At 46.1% G+C, this 25,370-nt stretch overlaps 1 protein-coding gene across 2 annotated transcripts; it reads right to left on the bottom strand.

Moving 5' to 3' along the window:
- Positions 1-10,104: 10,104 nt before the first annotated feature.
- POP5 (POP5 ribonuclease P/MRP subunit) lies at positions 10,105-15,453 on the bottom strand. Of its 2 annotated transcripts, XR_015876510.1 has the most exons (6): positions 15,342-15,453; positions 15,105-15,247; positions 12,271-12,420; positions 11,215-11,298; positions 10,956-11,141; positions 10,105-10,308 (listed from the first exon to the last, which is right to left on the bottom strand). XR_015876510.1 is itself a non-coding variant. In XM_088465398.1 (5 exons), exons 1-5 carry the CDS (start codon positions 15,356-15,358, stop codon positions 11,044-11,046), a joined length of 492 nt encoding a protein of 163 aa, XP_088321524.1. In that variant the 5' UTR covers positions 15,359-15,453; the 3' UTR covers positions 10,105-11,043. The 2 variants fall into 2 exon arrangements, 1 of the variants encoding a protein (XP_088321524.1); XM_088465398.1 differs by having other exon boundaries at positions 10,105-11,141.
- Positions 15,454-25,370: the final 9,917 nt, after the last annotated feature.

Raw genomic sequence — 25,370 nt, 5'->3', positions numbered from 1 at the left:
TGGGGTGAACAAAGGAAATTATAATTCTACCCAGTTATGGTGATGTATGGGTCAGATAGGTATATTGTCTTTATTACAATTGTGATCATTGATGGATGTATGATTTACAGAGTTACAACTTAATGTGAGTTTTCAAATTGGAGTTTGCCTAGGGATCATGAGGCTTGCAAACAAAGGAAGAGCATGTGCTTCAGCCCTTCCCCCTCCCCACGGTCTAGTGGGTACTGGATGAGGTCTGTTGTAGGATGGTATTGTTGTATATTGGAATCAGCTTGTGTTGTACATGTTGGAATATTAAATGGTGCAGTGTTTGCCTGATGTGTTGGCATATGATATTCAGCTTGCATATTTAATTAACTATGGCATTATGGGAGATTTCAATGAGGTAGTTTCATAAAGGAGTTTGTTTGTAGACCATGCGGTTTGAACAATAGGGCAGGTAGCTTCATAATGGAGTTTGTTTGTAGACCATGCGGCTTGGACAATAGGGCAGGAAGCATTCCCAATCCCCCCTCACACACACACACCATCACCAGCCATCTTGAACATGTGCTCTCAGCAGACATTGATATCTCTCTCATTGTATTTTGATGTGTCTCTCTTTCTCTCTGTCTCATATTGCTCATTGTATTTTGATCTTTAATAACCGTTTCATGTATATTAACTGTACCTTATGACCTAATGTTTGTACAATTTATTTGCGCTCATTATTAGATCATAGCGTTGTAACATCTGTACTTTTACCTGAATAATAATCTTTAGCGCGTTGGACCGCTATTCAACTGTCTCAGTATTTCATTAATGGTATAATCAAACATAGCGCTAATTAGCGACATCTTGTGGTTTTAGAAGGTATAGGCAGGTTTTATCTTAGAGGTTCTAGGCAGGTGAATCTTAGAGGTTTATAGGCAGGAATGTATTAAAAGGTTTATTTACAAATTCAACAATGACTACATCTCTCCCATTACCCACTGCGGGAGCCGGAAGATGGCTCCCGCAGTGGGAGCAGCAGCAGCCGATGAGAGTCTGACAAACTCTCATCGGCTGCTGATTACAACAAACACACATCTGCCGGCTTCGGCGGCTGTGTGTTTGGCAGTGTGTAGTGCTGACCGAACTCCGTCCGGTCAGCGCTACACACGCGGTGCAGCTGTGTCACAGACACAGTCTGCACCGCGGCCCGCATGGTACGGTATTCAGCTGCGTACCATGCGGGTATGACTCGAGTATAAGCCGAGGGGGTGCTTTTTCAGCACGAAAAATGTGCTGAAAAACTCGGCTTATACTAGAGTATATACGGTACCTTTACCAAGGAAGATGTATACAGGGAGACTGACCCAAACCCTCCTGAGACCAACAGCAGCACACCGATAGTGGATCGTGAGCATCTCAGACACGTGGAGAGTAGGCGGAGCAACCCAGACACTTGAAACCCTTTGTAGGGACTGTGTCTGAGGAGCTGCCGGGGGAGCGCCTACCTCCCCTAAGCTGCATCAACCAGCTGGGTACGCTGGCCTCATGACAGCAGATTTGTGTCTGCTGCCGATCCCTGGCATCAGACGATAAGGCTTCGGTGGTTGTGAGGACGCAAACGCTCCCGATGCTGGAAGCAAGGACTGCCGTACATGATTCCCTGTAAGAGAGGAATCTCCTTACCTGAGATCTTCGTGCATCCGAGTCCCAGCATTGCTGCTAGCAAGCTCAGCCGAAATCACCAGCCCTGTAGCTGGTGTTGCGGGCAGGCGGAGGTAGATGGAGTCGCAGTACATGCATCTTAAGCTGCATATGCACTAGAGGAATGAAAGTACAATTACAACATTGTAATTGTAAAGTCGTTCCTCACACTGTAGGTGCCTACACTGAACAATATGTCGTTCAGTGCAGGCACTCTCCCTCATCCCTGAACATACACAATCTGTCGTTATCAGCAGATTGACCGGCATGTTCATGCGATGATTGACTTTGAAAACGACCAGCGGGAGCGCGCATCGCTGATCATTTTTGACATTTTATGCCCGATTTGTAAACGATAACTATGTTGTTATTGTTCAATCGCTCATTTTAATCGCCTAGCGGATACGCGGCATTAATTCAGACGCTTAATACTGCCAACCCAAAAACAGAGATAAAATATAAAATAAATCCCGACTTAGTACTAAAGATATGCGCCTAAATACAGACTCTTATCTTTAGCCCGACAAAGGAATCCCGACAGACTGCAACCCCCCAGGCAGGGTTAGGCACCACTGGGGCAGTTTGGGGTTATACACCCCCCAGAAGGGTTAGGTTTAGGGTGCAGGAAGGAAGGAAGGGGGGGGGTTAGGCATTCCCCCAGGAGTTTAAGGGGTAGGGAGAAGGGTAGGGTTAGTATACTTACCTCCCCTGTCGAACTTCCGGCATGTCTATTCAGCCTCCAGGATTTCATACCCAACCCGTACCTTTTTAATACTAATTGTAGTGGAAAATAACCTATCCAATTCCACTTTGTGTATGTATATATAAATAAAAGTCAGGTGCATAAATATTGGGACATTGACAGAATTTTCATATTTTGGCCTCTATTCACCACCACAATGGCTTTGAAATGAAACAAACATGATGTGCTTTAACTGCAGACTTTCAGATTTAATTTGAGGGTAATTACATCCAAAGCAGGTGAACGGTGTAGGAATTACAATGTTTTCTATATGTGCCTCCCACTTTAAGGGGCCAAAGGAATAGGACAAACTAAACAATCCTAAATCTAACTTTCACTTTTTAATACTTTGTTGCAAATCTTTTGCAGGCACTTACAGCCTGAAGTCTGGAACGCATAGGCATCACCAGACGCTGGGTTTCATCCCTGGTGATGCTCTGCCAGGCCTCTACTGCAAATGTCTTCAGTTCCTGCTTGTTCTTGGGGCATTTTTCCTTCAGTTTTGTCTTCAAGTGAAATGCATGCTCAATCGGATTCAGGTCAGGGGATTGACTTGTCCACTGCATAACATTCCACTTTTTAGCCTTAAAAAAAACTCTTTGGTTGCTTTTGCAGTATGCTTCGGGTCATTGTCCATCTGCACTGTGAAGCGCCGTCCAATGAGTTCTGAAGCATTTGACTGAATATGAGCATATAATATTGTCCGAAACACTTCAGAATTCATTCTGCTGCTTTTGTCAGCAGTCACATCATCAATAAATACAAGGGAACCAGTTCCATTGGCAGCCATACATGCCCACGCCATGACACTACCACCACCATGCTTCACTGATGAGGTGGTATGTTTTGTATCATGAGCAGTTACTTTCCTTCTCCATACTCTTCTCCTCCCATCACTCTGGTACAAGTTGATCTTTGTCTCATCTGTCCATAGGATGTTGTTCCAGAACTGTAATGGCTTTTTTTAGATGTTGTTTGGCAAACTCTAATCTGGTCTTCCTGTTTCTGTGGCTCGCCAATGGTTTACATCTTGTGGTGAACCCTCTATATTCACTCTTGTGAAGTCTTCTCTTGATTGTTGACTTTGACACATATACACCTACCTCCTGGAGAGTGTTCTTGCTTTGGCCAACTGTTTTTAAGGGGTTTTTCTTCACCAGGGAAATATTTTTTCTGTCATCCACCACAGTTGTTTTCCGTGGTCTTCTGGGTCTTTTGGTGTTGCTGAGCTCTCCGTTGCGTTCTTTCTTTTTAAGAATGTTCCAAACAGTTGATTTGGCCACACCTAATGTTTTTGCTATCTCTCTGATGGGTTTGTTTTGATTTTTCAGCCTAATGATGGCTTGCTTCACTGATAGTGACAGCTCTTTGGATCTCATATTGAGAGTCGACATCAACTGATTCCAAATGCAAATGTCACACCTAGAATCAACTCCAGACCTTTTACCTGCTTAATTGATAATGAAATAACAAAGGAATAGTCCACACCTGTCCATGAAATAGCTTCTGAGTTGATAGTCCCATTACTTTTGGCCCCTTAAAAAGTGGGAGGCATATATACAAACCGTTGTAATTCCTACACCTTTCACCTGATTTGGATGTAATTGTAATTGCCCTCAAATTAAATCTGAAAATCTGCAGTTAAAGCACATCTTGTTTGTTTCATTTCAAAGCCATTGTGGTGGTGAATAGAGGCCAAAATATGAAAATTCTGTCAATGCTCCAACATTTATGCACCTGACTGTGGATATATGTATATATAATATATGTACACTATTTTTTTTTTATTTTTTTACGTTTGTCTCCTTTTGGGTAAGGTTCAACTGCTGAATATTTGCTCCAAATAAGAGTCACTCCTCTGGGTTAAATAAAGCAGTTCACTGTGACAGTCTATTCTTATAGTGGTTTTAGGTTGTGTGTTTGTCCTTTTATTTGCTCTATATTTATGGCTGGATGCCATCTCAGCCCCAAGAACAATACTCCCTCGGTTTACAATGACTTGTATGAAAGTAATGTAGTTGTATTTTAATGAGGGTTTATCTATGATTTGCTATATGGTGGGTATGCAGAAAGCAACCAGCTCAATGGGATATCCTTCTCTACTGCACGAATTATGCAGTCAGACTTTGCCACACAGTTCATCAGATTGGTGGATTAGAGCCCCTCCTTTGAATGCTTCCCACTGGGGTCGGATCTGGGAAATGGTCCTCCACTCCGCGTCTCTGTTGCGTGATAGGTTTGCCCACACGAACCAAGTCCTTCCCTGGCAGCAGCCTCAGTGCAGTGATTACCCACAGTCTCTGCTCAACTCACTGTCAGGTAAGGCAGTATTTCTCCTTCTCACCAACTTGGGGGCTGTGACCACCCCTCCTGTCAGCTGATGATGCTGCCCCTTCCAGGTCCCTGTCTCCTCTGGTTCTGCCCACCAGATGGGATTAGCTACTCTGGCTTCAACAGCACAGCAGATTCTCTCCTACGATTAGCTGCTCTGGCAGACATTTGGTGCCTCTCCCATTGACAGCATGGGCAGCTGTTTCATCAAAGGTACTTTATGACTCCTGTTCAGTGAAGTGGGACACCCCTATTTCTCTCCAGGCTGGAAACCTGGATGTTTCCTGTACTGCCCACGAGACACTATTGACCCTTGCAGTACCACCTTTTAAGCAAAGGGTTTCTTAATAAACAAGTCCACTGTCACAGTATGGACATAACATTTTAATACAGGCTAGACATGACCTGAATGTTTAATAGAGGCATTTTAACCACAGGTTACATATACTGTAAATTACTCAGTTGCACTGATATACAAGTGTTGCATATCAAATCAATCAGTGGTCTTCTGCTGCGTCCTAGTCGCATAACATTGTGATTAAGACAGACTTTTGGCAAAAAGACACCACCGGCACTAGCAGAGTAGCGCAGAACCTGATGTGCAGAAAGGGGCTGTTTGGCGTGACTGCAGCAATGATGTATGAGGACATCTGGTTTACAGGCATGTAGTCCATTTTGAAATTTTCGACTTGACCATCCACAGATGGGAAACTAGCACATAGGATTGTAACGGTCATTGAGAAAAAGGTCAACCAGGTATGGAATGACAGCACCCTACGCCACTGTGGAAGTTATAAATAGAGCTGACGTACCAAACTCCCAGGTAGTTGAATTGAAGTGTTCCTGGGAGGCATCGTGTATAAGGGAGGAGCACAAGTGTTTACAATTTAAAATGCTTGTATCCACTATACCCCACTGTGTTTCCATTGTCCCCCCCAATGGATTCAACCAAAGCACAAAAAAATTGTTATGGTAAAACTTACCTTTGTTAACTCTTTCTTCAGGGTCCATAGGGCCCACAGGGAGACCTTGGGGGGTAGGTGGTGGATGAGGACACCACGTACCATGCAGTTAAAGCTTTAGTGCCCAGGATGCATCGGTCCATCCCCGAGCCAGAGCCACCTCAGTTCGTGACAAGCTAAAGGCCGGAGGAGGAGAAGAGAGAAGGAAGACTGGTACAGACAAGAATCACACTCACGGAGGAGACAGGAAACCGGTGACCATAAAAACAGCCCATATGAAGCCAGGTGCGTCAGGGCAGGTGCCCTGTGGACTTCGAAGAAAGAGTTAACAAAGGTAAGTTTAACCATAACTCTCATTTTCTTCTCCTTCAGGGTCCATAGGGCTCCACAGGAAGACCTTGGGGATGTCACAAAGCAGTCATTCAAGCATGGGGACGCTCCTGCGCTGAGAGAAGAATCCAGTGCCCAAATGAAGCAACCTGAGAGGCAAATGTATAAAAGGCATAGAACCTCAGAAAGAGGACCACGTGGCCGCCTTACAAAGCTGTTTAGCTGAGGCGCCACAGCAAGCTGCCCACAAGGGACCCATAGAGCAAATAGAATGAGCAGTAACAGTAACCTGAACAGGAAGGCCTGCCTGCGTTTAAGCCTTTGAGATAGATAGCTTCGCATGACTATGTTTGTTTGTTTTGCTGGCCATCCCTTCTTGTGAAATCCATAGAGCACAAATAAAAAGGAGTCTGATTTCTGAAAGGAACTGGCCCGGTCCACATATATCTTGAGGGCACGGGCCACATCCAAAGAGGCCTCACCTGCCAAGAGGTCTGATGATTGAAAGGCCGGGACTACAATTTCTTCATTAATGTGGAAACTAGTGACTTTTGGAAAGAACCCAGGGCAAATCCGAAGTACGGCCCTGTACCGGTGGAAAGTTAGAAATGGGGAGCAACAGGAGAGTGCCCCTAAATCAGACACTCTTCTGACTGATGCTATAGCCAGAAGAAAAAGTCTTTGCTGTTAACTACTTGAGTTCCATAGAATCCAGGGGTTGAAATGGGAGGACCCAAAGAACTACTGCCAAATCCAAAGGAGCCACTAGCGGGACAAAGGGAGGTTGAAGCCGGAGGACACCCCAGGAGGAAGGTGTGGATATCCGGTAGTGGAGCAAGTCTACACTGTAACCAAATGGACAGAGCAGAGCCATACACTTTCAGTGAGGCCAGGCGAGTCCTAGGTCCAATCCTGCTTGAATGAAGGCCAGGACTCTGGAAATCTTAAACACCTGGGGGTCGTAGCTTTTGATACACCATTGGAAATATGTATGTCACTCTGCGGTAGATCCGAGCAGAGGCTGGTCTACACACTCTGAGCATAGTTTTAACTACAGAGCTAGAGAAACTTTTGGATGTCAGGAGGGATGTCTCAAGAGTCACCAAGTCAAAGACAGACGACCCAGGTCCGGTCATTGAGGCAACAGGAACGGAGTGTCAATGTAGAGACTCCAAAGATCTGAGTACCAATGACATCTGGGCCAAGCTGGAGTCACCAGCAGGACAGTGCCTCCATCTTGTTTGAAGTTCTGAAGAACTCGAGGAAGAAGGGGTCTGGAGGGAATAGATACGCAAACTGGAAGGTCCACTACACTGGTGCATCTACAAAGGTTGCCTCGGCATTTCATGTTCTGGACCCGTACACTGGCAGTTTGTGATTGTGTCGGGATGCCATGAGGTCCACCTCTGGGAGGCCCCATCTGTTCACTAGGAATTTAAAAACACCTCTTGGTTAAGCGACCATTCCCCGGGATGCACGTCGTGACGGCTGCTTTCCAAATGAGAGCTCCCGGAATGAAAACTGCAGAGATGGCCGGGAGGTGACCCTCGGTCCATGTCAGAATGCGTGACACTTCTTCTATCATTGCTGCCCGACTTCGAGTGCCTCCTTGCCGGTTGATGTAAGCCACTTTTGTGGCATTGTCAGACAACCTGTACAGGTTTACCGTGAAGTATGTGCTGGGCCAGGTTAAGGGCCCTGTACGCAGCTCAAAGTTCCAATATGTTGATTGACAGGGTTGAGTTGACCGATGTCCAATGGTCCTGCAAGGAGTGTGCACCGGTCACTACGCCCCAGCCCGGGAGACTGGCGTCCTTTGTTAGGATTACCCAGTCCGGGATCCAAAAGGGGCGACCCTTGGTTATATGAGATGTCTGTAGCCACCAAGATAGAGACAGACCCACCTCTGGAGAGAGCACCATCATCCGAGCTTTGATCTGATGGTGGAAACCCATTCCACCTGTAGAGGATCAGCCTTTGCAAAGGCCTGGAATGGCACAGAGCATATTCCACCATGTCGAAACCGAACACCCTGGATCCCAGAACCTGCATTGCTGAGTGGATCGACACTCGGCAACTGTGGAGACATCTGCGCAATCATAGTTGAAATGTGGCGATCTTGTCTGATGTCAGAGAGATTCTCTCATCCTGACAATCGAGTAGGGCTCCCAGATGAATCACTCTCTGTGAGGGATTAAGGGAGGACTTTTTCCAGTTGATTTACCATCCGTGCTTGTGCAGGAAAGCAATGGTTAACTGCAGACAGCGGTGAAGCACTTCTGGGGTGTCCTGCTAGGAGTAGGTCATCCAGGTATGGTAACAGTCGGACACCCTGACAGCCATAATTTTGGTAAAACACCCGTGGAGCTGTGGTTAGTACAAAGGGCAGAACCTAAAATTGGAAATGTTGCCGTAGTATAGCAAACCAGAGATATCGCTGATGTGAGGGCGCTATAGGTACGCGTCCTGAATATCCAGAGATACCATAATCCCCAGGCTCCATAGCTAGGATGATGGAGCGTAGGGGTTACCATCCTGAACCTTGGCACCCTTCGGCATTTGTTCAAGGATCTGAGGTTGAGGATAGGCCGATGAGACCCATTCGGCTTCTGAACTAGAAAGATTAGAATAATAACCAGTCCCTCATTGAGATAGTGGGACTGGCACAATTACCCCTGCTTGCAGCAAGGACTGTATGGCTTTCTGGATTTGTAAGGCCTTGTTCGAGTCTGCACGAGGGCCTCTGTAGAAAAACTGGTGGGGAGACAGTCTGAGAAATGAGGGCGTACCCGTTTGAGACCACTTCTCTTACCCAAGTATCCGTGGTGTTTTGACACCAGCACTGGGCGCTATGAAGTCGGCCTCCCACTCAGAGATATCCCAAAGGGAGGCCCATCCAGACAGGCTGATGGTGTATCTTCGGGTTTTGAAGCAGGTTGCCTGGTGTTCCAGTCTGCTTGGTCCTGGGTTTCGCAGTTCTAGTGGAAGACGACTGCCTAGGAAAGGACTGACCTTTAGGCTTTCCGAGGCCTAGTAGAAGTAGTTACAATCTTGTCAAGGTCTGTGCCCAACAAGATCTCCCCATTGTAGGATAACCCTTCTAGGCCTTTCTTGGAATCCACATCAGCCTTCCACGAGCGTAGCCACAGGGTACGGCGGGCAGACAGCCGCGACTCTGGAAGTTAGACTGGCATCTAATGTCGCTTCTCCAAAATATGAAGCTGCATCTCGAGTCTCCACGCTCAGCGCCTCCGGTCTGTCCCCCAATGGGCAGGTTTCCGCTAGCGATGACCCGCCTTAACTGTCCCCTTGCGTGCGGGTTGTAGTCTGGGTCTGTCCGCAGGGCCGGCTAGCGAAATCCCCAGCTGAAACTGGCATTGCAGCGCCCGGCAGTGCGGCAGCGCAGACGTCCGGTGGACAGTCTGCTGCTGCGTGCCTAAGCAGTCCACTGCATAATGGTGACCCGACTCCGGCCGGGCACTGACGAAACTACGGTGCCTCTGGCTCAGGGCCGGGGTAAAGTGGGATGGACCGATGCATCCTGGGAGCTAAAGCTTTACCTGCGTGGTGCCCGGTGTCCTCATCCACCACCTACATCTCCAAGGTCTCCCTGTGGAGCCCTATGGACTTTGAAGAAAGAGTTAACAAAGGTAATTTTTACCATACCGAATTGCGTGTTTTGGTTGAATGCATTGGGGTACACTGGAAACACACTGGGGTATAGTGGGTACAAGCATTTTAGGTCATGCATGTGTCTTGTCAATAGTAAACTTAAAAAATCATACGACTTGTTTAAACAACCAATATGATATATAAACCACCATTTTTGTTTGCAAGTCGGCAGTTTGTTCCAACTGCTAATTATATGAATATAAAGAATGCAACAGGCTCCTGTTGATCCAAGGCTTTTAAAAACAGTCCTCTATTTTGCTTTTGTGAAGGTAAAACTTTTACATTACCTCATATGTATTAACTGTAGCAAATTATGTGCAACAACACAATTTTATATGTATGCTTCTTTTGTATAATTCTATAAAAAAAAATAAAAAAAAAGTAGAAACTGGCTTCTACGCTTCAGTTTAATGAAAGACTGATGGTGCGTACACAGTATGACTTATGAGCGATTTGAATGATATCGTTCATATCGATATTGTTCACTTTTTTGCAGTCACCAACCCGACAACGACTAATGATGCACGTTCCTGCATTAACGATATCTATGGTCTTTCATGCATGCAGGCCAACTTGGACGATTTTGTAAAGATTTGCCTGTAAAAAGATAGTTATCTATGATAGATATTTCAGTAAAGCTATCAGTGTGTACAACCAAAATAGTTTGACCTGCACTACAGAAAGTTGGAGGGAAATCTATCATCGATATCTATGGTTGTTCAAGTTGTTCCGTGTGTATGCAGCATAAGGGTGGGTACACACTAGGATAACCAGCAATCGTGCAGATGGTCAGGACAATTTCCCTTCACCCCAGACCATCACAGATTTCCAGTACACAGACTATTTAATGAATGACAAAACAATACCTCGTTCTGTCCTTCATTATAATTCACTGCCACACACACGATCATTTGATTGAGCATGCAGTACAATCAAATGATCTCTTAGTCATCTACATCATAAGTGCACCAATGAGGGTACACACTAGACGATTTGTCATTCCAATATGACAAATATTCTCGCTCTTCCTAATGTGTACCCACGCTAAAGCAAAAGTCTTTTAATGGCACACAATACATAATTCCTGGGGGACTATAAAGATACACAGTGAAGGCATCCATTCTGTGAGCTGTGATAATTATTACTCAATATGCAACAAATAGATTGCATGAATACTCATACCCCTATAATATCACTGCTTCCTAACATCTATAGGCTGCATAATGGTTCTGCCCAAAACATACCTCCTCTGGGTCTAATGTCCTAAAAAAAATAAATCTTAAGAGTCTTTTCAGTAAAGATGTCACAAGTTAAGCAAATAGGTCAAATGAGTTACTCCATCTCTTCATCCTTGACAGCCATAAATTCTGGTTCTTCGACATTAAGTAAGGAACAGCTGGTTATAGACTTGCGGATAGCCACTTTCTCCTCTGTAACAGAAGCACAACTTAGTTGTATGAATTAGCATGCATGCTGGCTGCCTAAAAGACAAACTACACTTACCAGGATTTGTACAGGTTTTCAATAAGAGTCCTAACTGTTTTCGGTTATACTCGATTAGCCTTTTTTGGCAAGTACGTATAGTGCCTGTAAGAGATTGCAATAGGTCAGCCATCGATTTATAGAATACTGAAATTAATGGCTTTTGATATTGTGAAGGAGTGAGGCCCTTGCCCGTATGACACAAGGTGGGTGCGATCAGCAAGAAGAGCTCCTGGAGATGTATACATAGCTTCATTGTCTTATGTCAGTACGTATACAATGTGGTTAGGGCTGGCTGCGAACATGGTCTGTTGGCTACCAAATAGTGTAGCAAGGGTGATGATGCCTCTCAGGAGTGCATGCTTTGATAGGGTAGTGTATGAGGACATGCCAATCAACTTCTGTTGTACACTTAATATGGATCAGGTGAATTATAAAGTAAATTAGGTAGTATATTAATAAATAGAATAAAGCCAATTAGAGGTGATTTGGTTCTAGTGTGCTGCTTAGTTTATTGTTTTAAATTCATACTGCATTGAAGCTTTATCAGCCAGTTCTACAAATTACACAGTTCACATTCACTGTCTTGGTAATAAAAATACATTCCCTATCTCAGTTTCCCAAACTCCACCATTACAATTCAGGTTTTAAGGTTATTCATGCTTGAGAACAGGTAACTTAATTAGTACCCAAGTCAATTTGATTTAACCAGCCAGACTCAAGCATAGATGTACTTAAAATCTGGACAGTACTGGCAGAGTTTGGGTATCTCTGCCTCTATCTCCTACTCTTATGCTGGGTACACACTACACAATGTATGTACCCAACGATGGCACAATACATTGCGCCTCCATTGCAAACTGCATGATGTGTAGTTCCATGCTGCTTTTAGTAGCATGGTATCGTTCATCGAATAGTCTCATCTTATGTGCTGCACAGCAGCTGGGACAATGCGATGAACGATCCGCAGGCAAGCGTGATCGGGTGGACACACTATATACAATATATTGTGCAATGTATTGCATTGTGTGTACCCAGCTTTACCTTATTATCAGGCCAAATGCACAGGTTTCTTACCTCCAATATGTAACGTATTGATGAAACACGGATATCGCTGACCCCTGTTCTCTAAACTGGTGATAAACGGAAGGGACGACCACAGAATGTGATGAAAATCTTTCCGGCATCGGAGCAGTATTATGCCAGTGTATGCATTAAGGTATTTCACTGCAGCAGAAAACACAGATAACCTGTTACAGAGCATGCAATATGCCAAAGTAACAGCAATCTTAAAACTATGTAATGCTCTACAAAATAAAAACCCTATTGAACCTCAGTATGAGGAACCCATTTAACAGATATATAATGGAAACTGTACATAAGACTAAACGTATAACAGCATGCTGCCATGATAAATGTATCTATGTAGTGAAATATGTAAAGCAGTAATTGTAATGAAAGTGCTATTGTGCGTTTAATAAATTAGTGGCAAACCATTAAACAGCTGAGCAAGAACCAGAGCCTGATTAAGAACCCCATGGGACCTAAGACCAAATACTAATTTGGGTACCCCTTAGCAGCCTTCAGGTTTGTCAGACAAACATACACATCATTGGTGAGAAAAATAAGGACCCTCAGTATGTGCAGGATCAGGTTGGGCCATGTATGTGATCTGGCTCTGGTAGAAATGAGGAAACCATGTTTATGTGACCATGGGCACGGTTCTATTCTGCGCAAAGTGAATAGCTCTGGGGATCAGCTCCCGGAGCTATTCAATACACCGCACAGCTAACCCCGACTAAGGATTTCTTCTCGCACCCCTCCGGGGATGCGAGCAGAAATCCGACAAAAGTCCCAGCGCGAGGCTGTTTTCTGCCCATCGCGCCTAGAAAACAGCATCTCGCCAGGAAGTTAGGTCAGGGAATGCCCATTCTCGCACCTTAAACAGGGTGTTTTAGTCGTGAGAACGGGCATTCTCCGACTAAACACCATGCACAATTGAATAGCTCCTGGAGCTATCTCCCGGCGCCATTTGCGACCAACTGATCAGAGGTGAGCGGCCTGCACAGAGGACAGGGAGAGGAGCACATGATGATGATGATGATGAGTGTGGAATTAAAAGAAAAAGAACTTAAAAAGAAGGGGAGAAACAAGAAGCAATAGGGTATAAGGAGTATCTATAGCGAGTCTGCTCAGAGGAAACTGGGGTTTGCCAGCCAGTAAGGAGAAGTTGTCAGAGACAGCAGAGTCCACAGACAGAAACAGGAGAGACTCAGAGGGTTATTCAATATGGGTGTTTTTTGCGTTAATATCGCACTTTTTATCGTTTTTGCGTTAATATCACTTGTTTTAGTTTTACACTGTATTCAATTTCAAAGACTTATCGCAGTTTTGAAAAGTCTTTGATAAAAAACGGGGATAACTTTTCACCATTGAATAGGTGTCGAAAAAAAGTGCAGAATTGGGGTTTAGGGGTGCAGGCTTAAAAAAAAATAGCCTGCACCCCTGAGATTGACATTTAAAAAAGAACTGTGTCAAAAAAAGTTAAAAAAAAAAAATAGGGACACCCCAAAAAATTAATTTAAAAATTGGGGTGCAAAAAAAAAAAAAAAAAAAAGGGAAAAAAATTGTTAAACAATAGGCAAATAGGTTCAGGGCTATTCTGCAAGTATGCGGCAGATGTTTTCTAGAATAGAATTATAGCGGCAGGTGCACAAATGCAGAATTTTAAAAAACTTACTTTAGGGACATCAAAATAAGCTAGTACCCATTTTCATGTACCCCAAATTTGATGGGACCACTTAAAAAAACGAAAAAAAATAACCTAAGTGCTCTTCTGCATCACTTCTTAAATGTCGGGAAAAAAGCACCTGCTGCGGCTATTTAAATCCCTGACTTTCAATTAAAGGCTAAAACGGGGGTACCCATAGTGATCCCCCATGTTTTTACAACTTTAGGGGGGTCTTACAATTATTTTAAGGAAAAATTCGTAACTTTAAAAAATCCAACTTCGGAGTTTCCCGTTTTCGTTAATTTTATATTGAATACGGGGATAAGCGGGAGCGCGCACCACACTTAACGCAGTTAAAAAACTTCGATATGAAACGTTAACTTCGACAGTGAAGTTAACGTTTCATATTGAATACCCCTCTATAAGAGAAAAATTTAAGCAAAAGCATTAAAAAGTGAGATTACAAAGCTGCAGTCGGCATAAAAAGAGTACAGGAGAGGGAGATTATAAAATAATTAGAGACAGACAGGAGAGACATTGATAGGAAAATAGCTTACATTACTAATGCTGGGCATACACTGCCAGATAAAATGTCTGTCAGACCGACAGACATTTTATCTGGCTGCCTGCCAGCCACAGATGTCGCCGGCATACACTGTGAGAGAAATCTCACAGTGTATAGCCCGACATCCGCGCTCCGCCCCCGGGGGAGGAGACATTTCCCTGTTCCTTCCGTAGGAAGGAACACAGGAAATGTCTGTCTGTCGCCTGCGCTGGGCATACACTGCCCGATGCGGCCGACAGTTTCCCCGGTAAATATCGCATCGGACGGGCATGCTGGACAATCCAGCATGCCCGACCGAGCAATATTTAACCCGCGGTCGCCCGCATACACGCTGCAATTATCGCGGCGATCCACCGATATCGGGCGGATCGTCCCGATAATTGCAGCGTGTATGGCCAGCATTAGAAGGACAGTAGCTTACATGACTAAGGAGAAGGACAATAGCTTACATGACTAAGGAGAAGGACTTAATAACCTAAAATGTAATGGGGGTAACACAAGGAAGAGCTACGCCTAGGGTGACCAGGACACTCCCCGGTCACACATGAAAATCTCGTATACATTTGGGAGGGGGTTTCCACGCCTCGTCCATGCAATGGGGGCCGCTGTGCTGACCTGACAGGGAGATGGAACATGCCGCAGCGCCGAAGTCCCCGTGTAGCTTGGACACAGCGACTCTCACGTTGTGCAGCACCGTTCCCTGCGTGATATTCTGCCTCCAGCGAGGTTCCTCCAGGACCAGCTCACACAGAAAATACCTTTACGGAAAAGCATATCACTAATGGCCATCACTGCCTGTTACTGTACACAATAATGTTACGCTTAAAACAGAAGCTATGGCTACGTACGTACCGATTTTTGAACCGCATGGTGACGTGCAAGAAACGCGCAGCACCACCCGCAGTAACTCATCACATATAGTGCGTGTGCTAATGCGTCATGTCCGGGACATTCAGCTGTTTATGGCGTCCATATTGCTTGTGGCAGAAGCATGTAAGGAAGTGGATAGATCCCCTTCAGTATTTGTATCCTGACGTAATCAGTTACTGTCCAACGTCACTCCCTTTGCATGTAATGTATGTCTGTCTGTGGAAACAAATGGGATGATTAAAGAAATCCAGAAAACTTGAGGACTAGAGATGAGGACCACTGTTGCATGGCATGCTGTGTCTGGCCTCATAGCAGTGTCTTCTCAATCCCCTCCTCCTGGCACTTGATGATAATACTGGACATGGTTATTAGTGTAACGTTAGCATAATATGAAAACCACAAAAGTGAAACCAGCGCAAAATGATCATATATTCACTGGCTACCGTTATTGTAATATTCCTGTAGTGCCACCTGCACCAGCCTCTGGTACGCTCTTCATTTATGAGACATTTGCCCATGGGGACATGATATCTACCAACTGAACCGAAATCTCCTCCAAGGGCAGATGGGTGCGCCATCGATATACTACTGTGGAACAAGACACTGTAGGAATGAGATTGAAATGCCGGCGGCTGTGTAGCTGGTTAAAATCCCGACAGCGCTAGCCCGAGACTGGGTTAATCCAGACAGCGGAGGTAAGTAATCTAAGGAATAGGTATGAATTACCGCTGGAACCCTGGCCGGCAGTTCAAATCTCGACAGCGGCTGGCCGACAGAAGAGGAAGTCCCGATCATCCCTAGGTAAGTATAAACTAACCTATTTATCCCCCAAATCCTCCTTTAGGGTGCCTAACCCTAACCCCCCCCCTGTGCCTAACCCTAATCCCCCCTCTAAAGGGGGGTATCCACTAGACGATAAAGTTGAACGATTGAACGATAATGATAAAATCGTTCGATAATCGTCTGAACATCGTTTGAACATCGTTTGCAAATCGTGCAGTAATTGTTTCTAACGATGTACGATGCGCGCTCCCGCTGGTCGTTTGATCGTCTCCTCCATCGACTGAACATGCAGGTCAATTTCACTTGATTGCTTACAAATCGTTTACACATCGTTCACGCTGAACGATCAAACGATGAACCACTATCTGCCCACTATAGCTGAAAACTCTCAATCACAGATTAAAACAACATAGTTTATTGTTATATCTTTTGCAAATCGTTTGCATATCTTTTGCAAATCTTTTGCAAATCTTTTGCAAATTGTTCAGAGTGGAAGATCATATTTCAAGGGAAACTTCAAGGGAAAATCGTTAAGATGTTGGACAGGAATAAAATCGTCTAGTGGATGCCCCCCATAAGATTGTAAAATCTGATGCCTGGTGTTAATTAACATATAAGTTATAACTATGACAAATGTACATGACTAGACCAATAAGACTCTTCGTCGCTCTGGATACTGTAGGTTTCTCTTCATGAGCAGTGGAAGTGGAACGCTGGGTATTTGCCACGATCATGCCCAAGGATGATGCAATATTAAATCCTGAGATTACCTGCTGTAGGTTTGACAAATAAGAATAAAGCCATTGGCATATTGGCATATATCATAAATGATAAAAAGATCCTCATGCAGCCAAATCTATCAGAAAATCAATATTGATGTTTTCCACTGTGATTTTGAACGAACCTCATCTTTTCCTACCTGGTGAATCATGGAAATGCTAAAGTGTCCTTACTTTCAGATGATTCTGATTGTGATGAAGAGTGTTCTTCCACATAGCGCACTGTCTGCCATGTAAATCAGAAGTCCCTTGAAGATTTGTCATTAGTGTTAGCAGTTGCAGTGTGTTTGCACACATGATTTCATTTGCCACACACAGTACAAATTTTCCATTTGCTGCACGTCCATCTTTATGAATGTAGCACCATACTTGCCGACAATCAGCTCCAGCCTTCCGTAGAGAGCTGATTGTCGGCTAATAGTGGGGGGCGGGGCCGGCCATTGGGGGGGGAGCCGGGGGCGGGGCAGCCATTTTGTGTCACTGGGGGCGGGGCCGCACGATCGCGTCATCGTGACTCCGCCCCCTCTTCACAATGCCGTGATTTTCGGCATTGTGAAGCAGGGGGCGGGGCCACGATGACGCGATTCTGCGCGAATCGCGTCACCGGGCCCCCCGCTGCGGGTATTTCTGTGTTTTTCAGGGGGGAGGTGGGGAGGGTCGGAGACTTCCGGTAGGCTTGCCTGCCTTTCCGGGGGGCCGGGAGCGGCACCCGGCCAAATCGGGTGGGTAGGCAAGCCTGTGTAGCACGGGGTGTAGAAATGAGGACTCCTGACAGGCAGGTACTCGGGAAAGCAGTGTTTTTAATGGCAGCAGACACTGGAAACACAGGCATACAACACAAATTAACATAAAAGGTCCCAGCACTCCTCGTGCTTAGCAGTCAGCAGTGGTTTGCAGCCACAGTAGCCCATGCTCCCCCAGCATAGCTCTTGGTCCCTGGCACTACAACACTCTGTCCTACTAAACTGGCCGCTATTCAGCATCAGTGCAAAGAGCATCAGTCAGATGAGAGTTTTAAACTCTTCCTGTTATCCAGTGATTTTTTCCAGCGGGGTTTGTGCAACTGTGAGAACCCGGAGTTCCAAATCTCCCTTGCTGCAGGCTGGACAGGCTTCACTCTAGATTCCCTTGGAGAGAACTGATCCCACAGAAATGTGGGCAATTCAGGTGAGAGACAACCCCTCTCACCACAGTGGGTCCACATTTGTAACAGGATTTTTCGGTTCCACGTCCAGCATTGTTTTCCTGTTTGTTTGCAGCAGCGTATATCTTACTGCAAACCTGCTATTTTTCATACCCATTTCCATGTCTTTATTATTAGTATCTCTTATTAATTAGATGCCACAAAGCTTCCGCTAAACCATACAAATGAATATACAATGAATATTCATAGAAGCAGTGTAACTTGACATATCATAAGTATAATACAGTGTAACTAGGACCTGTGTATTAACATTGGGTGCAGAGTGAGCAGTGCACACAGACCCCCAATCCAGGAGGGACCCTGTGCCACCCACACTGCAACCACCATTTGCCGCATGCAGGGGCGCCGAGAGGGGGGGAGCAGGTACAGATTATCCGGGCCCGGGCTTCCTGAGGGGCCCGGGTCCGGCGCCCCCCTTACAGCAGCCCAGCAGCATGTGCTGAGCTGCAGTGGGAGACTGCTCGTGGCTGCTGAGCAGCAGCCACAGCAGTCTCCTATGCCTGTGGGGGGGAGCGATCACAGTGATCGCATCCCCCCTGGCTTGGTGCCGGGCTGAGGGGGCTCAGAGCGCCCCCTCCAGTGCGCAGCGCCGCAAAGCTTTTTATTTCTAGTTTTTTTCGGGAAGGGGGCGTAGCCATGCCTCCCATGATTAGGCCACGCCCCCTGTTACCCGGGCCCGCCGCGGCTCTTGGCGGGCCTGCCTGCGACACCCACTGTCATTGGGGGCTGCACTGGGGACTAACAAACCTTCAGTACCATACCTGTTTCTAGACCAAGTCCCGGCATAGAAGGAGAGAGCTTGCAGCATGGAGGTGGGGGTCGGAGCCAAATAAATCACACTGATGGAGATTATGGAAAGCACTTCTAATTTATACTTTTTCCTCAGGCCTCATGCGGCCAGGCCCGCCAAGAGCAGCAGTGGGCCCGGTAACGGGGCATGGCCTAATCGCGGGAGGCGTGGCCACGCACCCTTCGGGAAAAAAAAGATTTTCAGCGCACTGACGAGGGTGGCGCTCTGAGTCCCCTAAGCCCGGCGCAAAGACAGGGGGATGGCGCGATCAGTGTGACAAGATTACCACGTGAGAAGGGACGACTCGCTTGCCTATCTGCTCCCACAAAACATATCACATTCCCTGTGGAGCACTAATACTGTCATTATTTATCCCTCTTGTGTATAAACATTACCTTACCACGCTGCATATCCCAAAAAATTGTTTTTAGACAGAGTTTAAATTTAGACTGATTTTCTCTACTTTGGCCTCTACAGATAAGGTCTGAGATGCGCAGATAGAATACTATTCTTTGTTCAAATGTCAAAGAATTTGGCTATAGCAGGTCTATGTCTATCATCTCCACCATGATGTTCAGGACTCTACCATATGTGCCTGCTCTGTCAAAAGGTTTAGGGCTTGATTCTGAGTCAGACACAATGGCGTCTGTGTTTGTGTTTTTATGCTAATACTAGTATATACCCTTCCCTGGTAATACATCCAAGCGTCTGAATGTGCAAGGACTGTCACGCCCACTTTGAGCATCTTTTAAATGGATGAACCAGGCATGTCTGACCGTTTGGCATTTCATGGGCATGCATAAATTAGCCATTGCGATTGCACAGGTGCTAATAATAGCAGCCATGAAGGAATCAGTCCAATAATAACCAGGATCTGGTAGGTTTGGGTATAGGAGACCGGCAGTCGGAATGCTGGTTGTCAAAAGACCGACAGCAGAATCTCGACAGGGGCTGCGTAAGTATTCTAACCCTCCCCCTTCACCCCCTAACCCTCCCTTCCTACAACCCTCTCCCCCACCGCACCCTTACTCTAACCCTCCCCCCCACCACACTCTTACCCTAACCCTCTCCCCAATGTACCCTCACCCTAACCCTCCCCCATAGTGCCTAAACCTAACCCTCCAACCCTCCCTCTTACTGCCTAACCTCCCCCCCAGTGGTGCCTAACCAAACCCCCCCGTGGTGCTTGGCAGGACCATTACACTGTTAGTTATAAAAGTCAGCCTGAAAGTGGTCAAAGGTTCAATCCAAAAGCAAAAAGCCAATAAATATTTCCAGAGGAACGAGGTACACTCTACCACGCAACAGGGAATGCTGGGTGTGGCTCCTTTTTATGTGCTGGAGGCAGGGATCCAAAGTTAGAAAAGGACTCTGTTCTGTGCATGTGCACTCCCTGCATCTGCAGCCCTTTTAGATCGACATCTAGGCGCTCCAGGGAATGGGTATGTAATGCCAGTTGTCGGGATGCCTACTGCCAAAATACCGACAGCGGCATCACGATGGTTGGTATCCCGACAGAAGTAAGGTAAGTATACTTACCCTCCCCCTTCTCCCTCTAACCCTTCCTTCTTGTAGCCTAACCCTCCCAACCCTGCACCCTAACCCTGCCTGTTAGTGCCTAAACCTAGTCTCCTCGCTTTGTGCCTAAACCTAGCCCTCCCCCTTAGTGCCTAACCCTAACCTCCCCTCCAGTTGTGGGTGCCTAACCTCCCCCGCAAAAAAAACTAACGCTAACCCTGCTATGCTGCCTAAACCTAAATCTGGCCACAGACATAGCGATCTGCCGACGATCAGCCAATGTGTACGATTTGCCGTGAACTCTCCACGGAAGCTCCCCGGCAGTCGTGAGCATGATTTGGTCCAAAAAGCTGCCAATTTCACTTCCAATCTCACGATCCATCGGATCATATGAATCGAGAGTTTCATCTTGATTTTCCCAAAACAAGAGGCTCTTCATGATTGGTGGGAAATTTAAATAATAATAACAGGGAGGGGCTAGCTAAGGTGTATAAAAAGCAGCCACCATTTTAACCCTGTGCACTAGTGAGGCTAGGTTTATACCAGCTGAAACCTGTACATTGCTACTATGCTCTGCTTTGTATTTGGCTTTGTGAGGTTCTGGTTTTGTTGTGGGCCCGGGTGGTCATAGGAGCAGACACTGAAGCAGGTTTAAATGAAAAGGTGGAACTTTTAATGAGTGGTTTGATAGACATGAATATGACAAAAACTAAAGTCCAGATATAGCACTAACTGCACTTGGGAGCTGTGGTGAAGTAATGGGAAAAAATCCAGTTAGTGACAGGCAATGAACAATTTCCAGGAAGTGACTGGTTAATAGAGAATGTTCAGGTAATGGCAGACAATGGGAACTGTCCAGGTAGTGATTGGTTAATAGGGAAATGTCCAGTTGATGACAGGCTGGAGAAATCAGGTGTAGTGGCTGAAATGAAGAATGCAGGCTGAGGAAGGATTATCCAGCAGAGTGTCAGTGGAGGCAGGGTGAACAGCAGACTCAGGTACTCAGGCAAGGGGAAGGTAATGGAGGATGCAGGGTAGTCCAGCGGGGTTGGAGCAGACAAGCAGGCAGGTAGTGTATCACAGGAAACAGGTGGTGAGCACAGGGAACTCTCTCAGCTATGCTCAGACACACATTGCACTGGCAATGAAGTGAGGCTCTGAACCTCCCTAAATAGCAAGTGTTGTGCCATGACTAGCCAGAGAGAGCATGTGACAAACCAGGATTGGGCAAGTAGGTCACGTGACAGGAGGCAAGATGGCGGCGTTAAGCCAGAGTGGAACGGAAGCACCACCAGGCCTCACCAGCCCAAAGTGACAGCATGCCCGCACAGAACCACACACAGCCAACGCCCCTTGCCATACACCAGCACCACCGCCAGTCGCCCCCCGCAATAGTGATCTCACAGGTAATACCCGTCGACCACCATGCCAAGAAACTCTGGTCGTGACAGTACCCCCCCCTTATGGGTGGCCTCAGGACACTCACCAGGCTTTTCCGGATGAGCAGTATGGAATTTCCTGACCAGGGCGGGAGCATGGATATCTCGAGCATCGGTCCAACAGCTCTCCTCCGGACCGTAACCCCTCCAATCCAGGAGATACTGCAATCATCCTCTGCGGATGCGAGAATCCAGGACCTGAGAGACCTCGAACTTCATGCCTCTTTCAGTCTGGATGTGAGGAGGAACAGGAAGGACCTTGCAGAATTTGATCAATATTAGGGGTTTTAGGAGGGAGATATGGAATGAGTTTGGAATTTTTAGATAAGCAGGCAGCTGAAGGCGATAAGCCACAGGGTTGATTATTTCTGTGATGGAAAAGGGTCCGATGAACCGTGGAGCAAACTTCATCGACGGTACTCTGAGACGTATGTTCCGGGTGGACAACCAGACTTGGACTCCAAATTGCATGCAAGATACCTTCCTACGTCTCCTATCTGCCTGAAGTTTGTAACGGGAGGACGCCTTCTCCAAATTAGAATGTACTTGAGCCCAATTAGATGCAAATATCTGTACAGTATCCTCCACGACTGGCACATCAAAGGCAGGCAGGCTTCGAAACTCAGGAATACAAGGGTGAAGACCGTAGACTATTTGAAATGTGGTTTGACTTGTCGAGTAATGATATGAGGCATTATGTGCAAATTCTGCCCATGGTAGCAATTCAGACCAATTGTCTTGGGATGACATCATGAAGATCCTTAGGAAGGTCTCAAGATCTTGATTGACCCTCTCTGTGGATCCATTGCTCTGAGGGTGGTAGGCCGTGGAGAAGTTTAACTTTACTTGTAGAACAGAACATAAGGCTCTCCAGAACTTTGCCACAAATTGAGTCCCACGATCAGGAACTATTTCGTTAGGAAGTCCATGGAGGCGCAATATGTGCTGGATGAACAGATGAGCCAAGTCAGGAGCAGTAGGCAGTTTCTTTAGAGGTATATAATGAACCATCTTCGAAAACCTAGATGGTGGTGTAACCCTGAGAGCTAGGTAAATCCATTACGAAGTCCATGGAGAGATGTGTCCATGGGCGTGATGGAACAGGCAGGGGTAACAATTCACCAGCTGGGGCTTGACACGAAGACTTATGCTGAGCACATGAGGCACAAGAGGAAATAAACTCCAATACATCAGTTTTCATGGACGGCCACCAATAACTTATCTTTAAAAGTTCAAGAGTCTTTTGAGTACCTGAGTGACCTGCAAAATGAGTGGAGTGAGCCCAGGTGAGGAGCTGCTTCCTTAACTCCGGGGCCACAAAAGTTTTCCCAGTAGGGGGCTGTATCTGTACGGTGGCAAACACTCTTGCATCCAGGACAGGGGCACTACGCAGGGTCTCCGAATTGTTGTTACAGAGGAGAGATCTAGACAGAGCATCTGCTTTCTGATTAAAGTTCCAGATCGGAAGGTCAGGGTGAACTGAAAGCGAGCAAAGAAAATTGCCCATCGGGCCAGACTAGGGCTCACACACTGGATGTTTTTGAGGAAGAGAAGATTCCGATGGTCAGTGAAGACAGTTAAGGGAAATTTAGCCCCTTCCAGTAGGTATCTGCACTCCTTCAGTGCCAGTTTCACTGCCAAGAGTTCTTGTTCACCTATAGCATAGTTCCTTTCGGCAGGAGAGAACTTCTTGGAGAAAAACCCACAGGGATGAACTCGGTTGTCTTCATATCGCTGGGATAGGACCGCTCCTACTGCTTGTGATGAGGCATCAACCTCTAACATGAAAGGTCTATTCAGGTCTGTTTGTCTTAAGACTGGAGCTGAGATAAAGGCTTGTTTCAAAAGCTGGAAGACTGTCTCTGCCTCGGGTGACCATAGGGCAGGATTAGCGCCTTTATGGGTCAGGGCCATAATGGGAGCCATCAGTGACGAAAATCCCTTGATAAAGCGTCTATAATAGTTGGCGAATCTGAGTAGTTTCTGGATGGCTTTCAAAGTTTGAGGACGGGACCAATCCAGGATTGCCTGCACTTTTTTGGAATCCATTTCTAGGTTGGACCAGAGATGACGTAACCAAGAAATCGCACACTGGGTACACTAAAGACACACTGTTCCAGTTTACAGTAGAGGTGGTTCTTCCTCAGACGAGACAGCACTTCCTTCACATGGTGATGATGTTCCTCTAGAGATGACGAGAATATCAATATGTTGTCCAGATAGACAACGACTGACACATATAATAGATCCCGGAAAATTTTGTTAACGAAGCCCTGAAAGACAGCGGGGGCATTGCACAAGCCAAAAGGCATCACAAGGTAATCAAAATGTCCATCCCTAGTATTAAAAGCAGTCTTCCACTCATCACCTGAGCGGATACAAATGAGATTGTAGGCCCCTCTCAGATCTAACTTGGAGAATATGATGGACCCCTTGACCCTGTCAAATAACTCCGTGATTAGTGGAAGCGGATATCGATTTTTGACCGTTATATTGTTCAGGCCTCGGTAGTCTATACAAGTTCTTAAGCCGCCGTCCTTCTTGGCAACGAAGAAGAACTCAGCTCCGGCAGGAGAGGTGGAGGGGCAAATAAATCCTTTTTCCAAATTTTCCTGGATGTACTCAGACATTGCTTTGGTCTCTGATAAGGACAGAGGATAGGTGTGACCACGAGCTGGCTTCTTGTCAGGCAGCAGGTCAATAGGACAATCCCATTCTCTGCGAGGAGGTAAGACATTCGCTTGTTGTTCGGAGAAGAGATCAGTGAACATTTGATACTCCTTAGGAATTGCTGGAGATATTAATGAAGCTGGTTTCCTTACAGGTCGTATCTTGGGAATACAGGATTTCTGACAGTTTGTCCCCCACTAAAGAATTTGCATAGAACACCAGTCTATCCTAGGATTGTGCAGGCGTAGCCAGGGTAGTCCTAAAATAATGTCTTGGGACACCTCAGGTATCACTAAAAACTTCAAAGACTCAGAATGGAGTGCTCCAATATGGACTAGCGCTGGTAGAGTTTCCTTGGTGACAACTCCATTAGCCAGAGGCCGACCATCCACAGAAGTCAAGGAGATTGCACGAGTGAGGGATGAACAAGAAATTTGTAGTTTGTCAACTAAGCTGGAGGTTATGAAATTTCCGTCTGCTCCAGAATCTAATAGAGGAGAAACAAAGGCAGGTTTAGGCTTTAGATCTATAGCTAAGGTTATTACGAAATCTTTATTATTTGAGGACGGACTCATTACTCCTAACTTGATGTCCCCAGTGTCAGTTAGGAACGAGCGTTTCCCGATTTAGGGGAACAGGAGGCCATCAGGTGTCCCGAATCTCCACAGTATAGACAGAGGTTTTTCAACATCCTTCTCTGACGTTCCTCTGGAGAGATGGGTATGGTTCACCTACATAGGCTCTTCATCCATAGGAGTAGGGGATGGATGGGTAGGTAAGGGAAGGGTAGATGACCTTTGCCTGTGAGACCTGTTCTTTTCAGCTTGA

This window comes from Taudactylus pleione, unplaced genomic scaffold, assembly GCF_031769625.1.
Source record: "Taudactylus pleione unplaced genomic scaffold, aTauple2 ptg000062l, whole genome shotgun sequence".
NCBI classification, from domain to species: Eukaryota; Metazoa; Chordata; class Amphibia; order Anura; family Myobatrachidae; genus Taudactylus; species Taudactylus pleione.
This window is presented reverse-complemented; position numbering and strand designations above follow the sequence as displayed.

What these genes read in the sequence shown, in the direction of transcription:
- POP5 (XM_088465398.1), bottom strand. An exon ending in CAATACGTTACATATTGGAG is followed by an intron (nt 11,299 to 12,270) that starts GTAAGAAACCTG and finishes AATCTCTTACAG; the next exon opens with GCACTATACGTACTTGCCAA. An exon ending in GAAAACCTGTACAAATCCTG is followed by an intron (nt 11,142 to 11,214) that starts GTAAGTGTAGTT and finishes CTTCTGTTACAG; the next exon opens with AGGAGAAAGTGGCTATCCGC.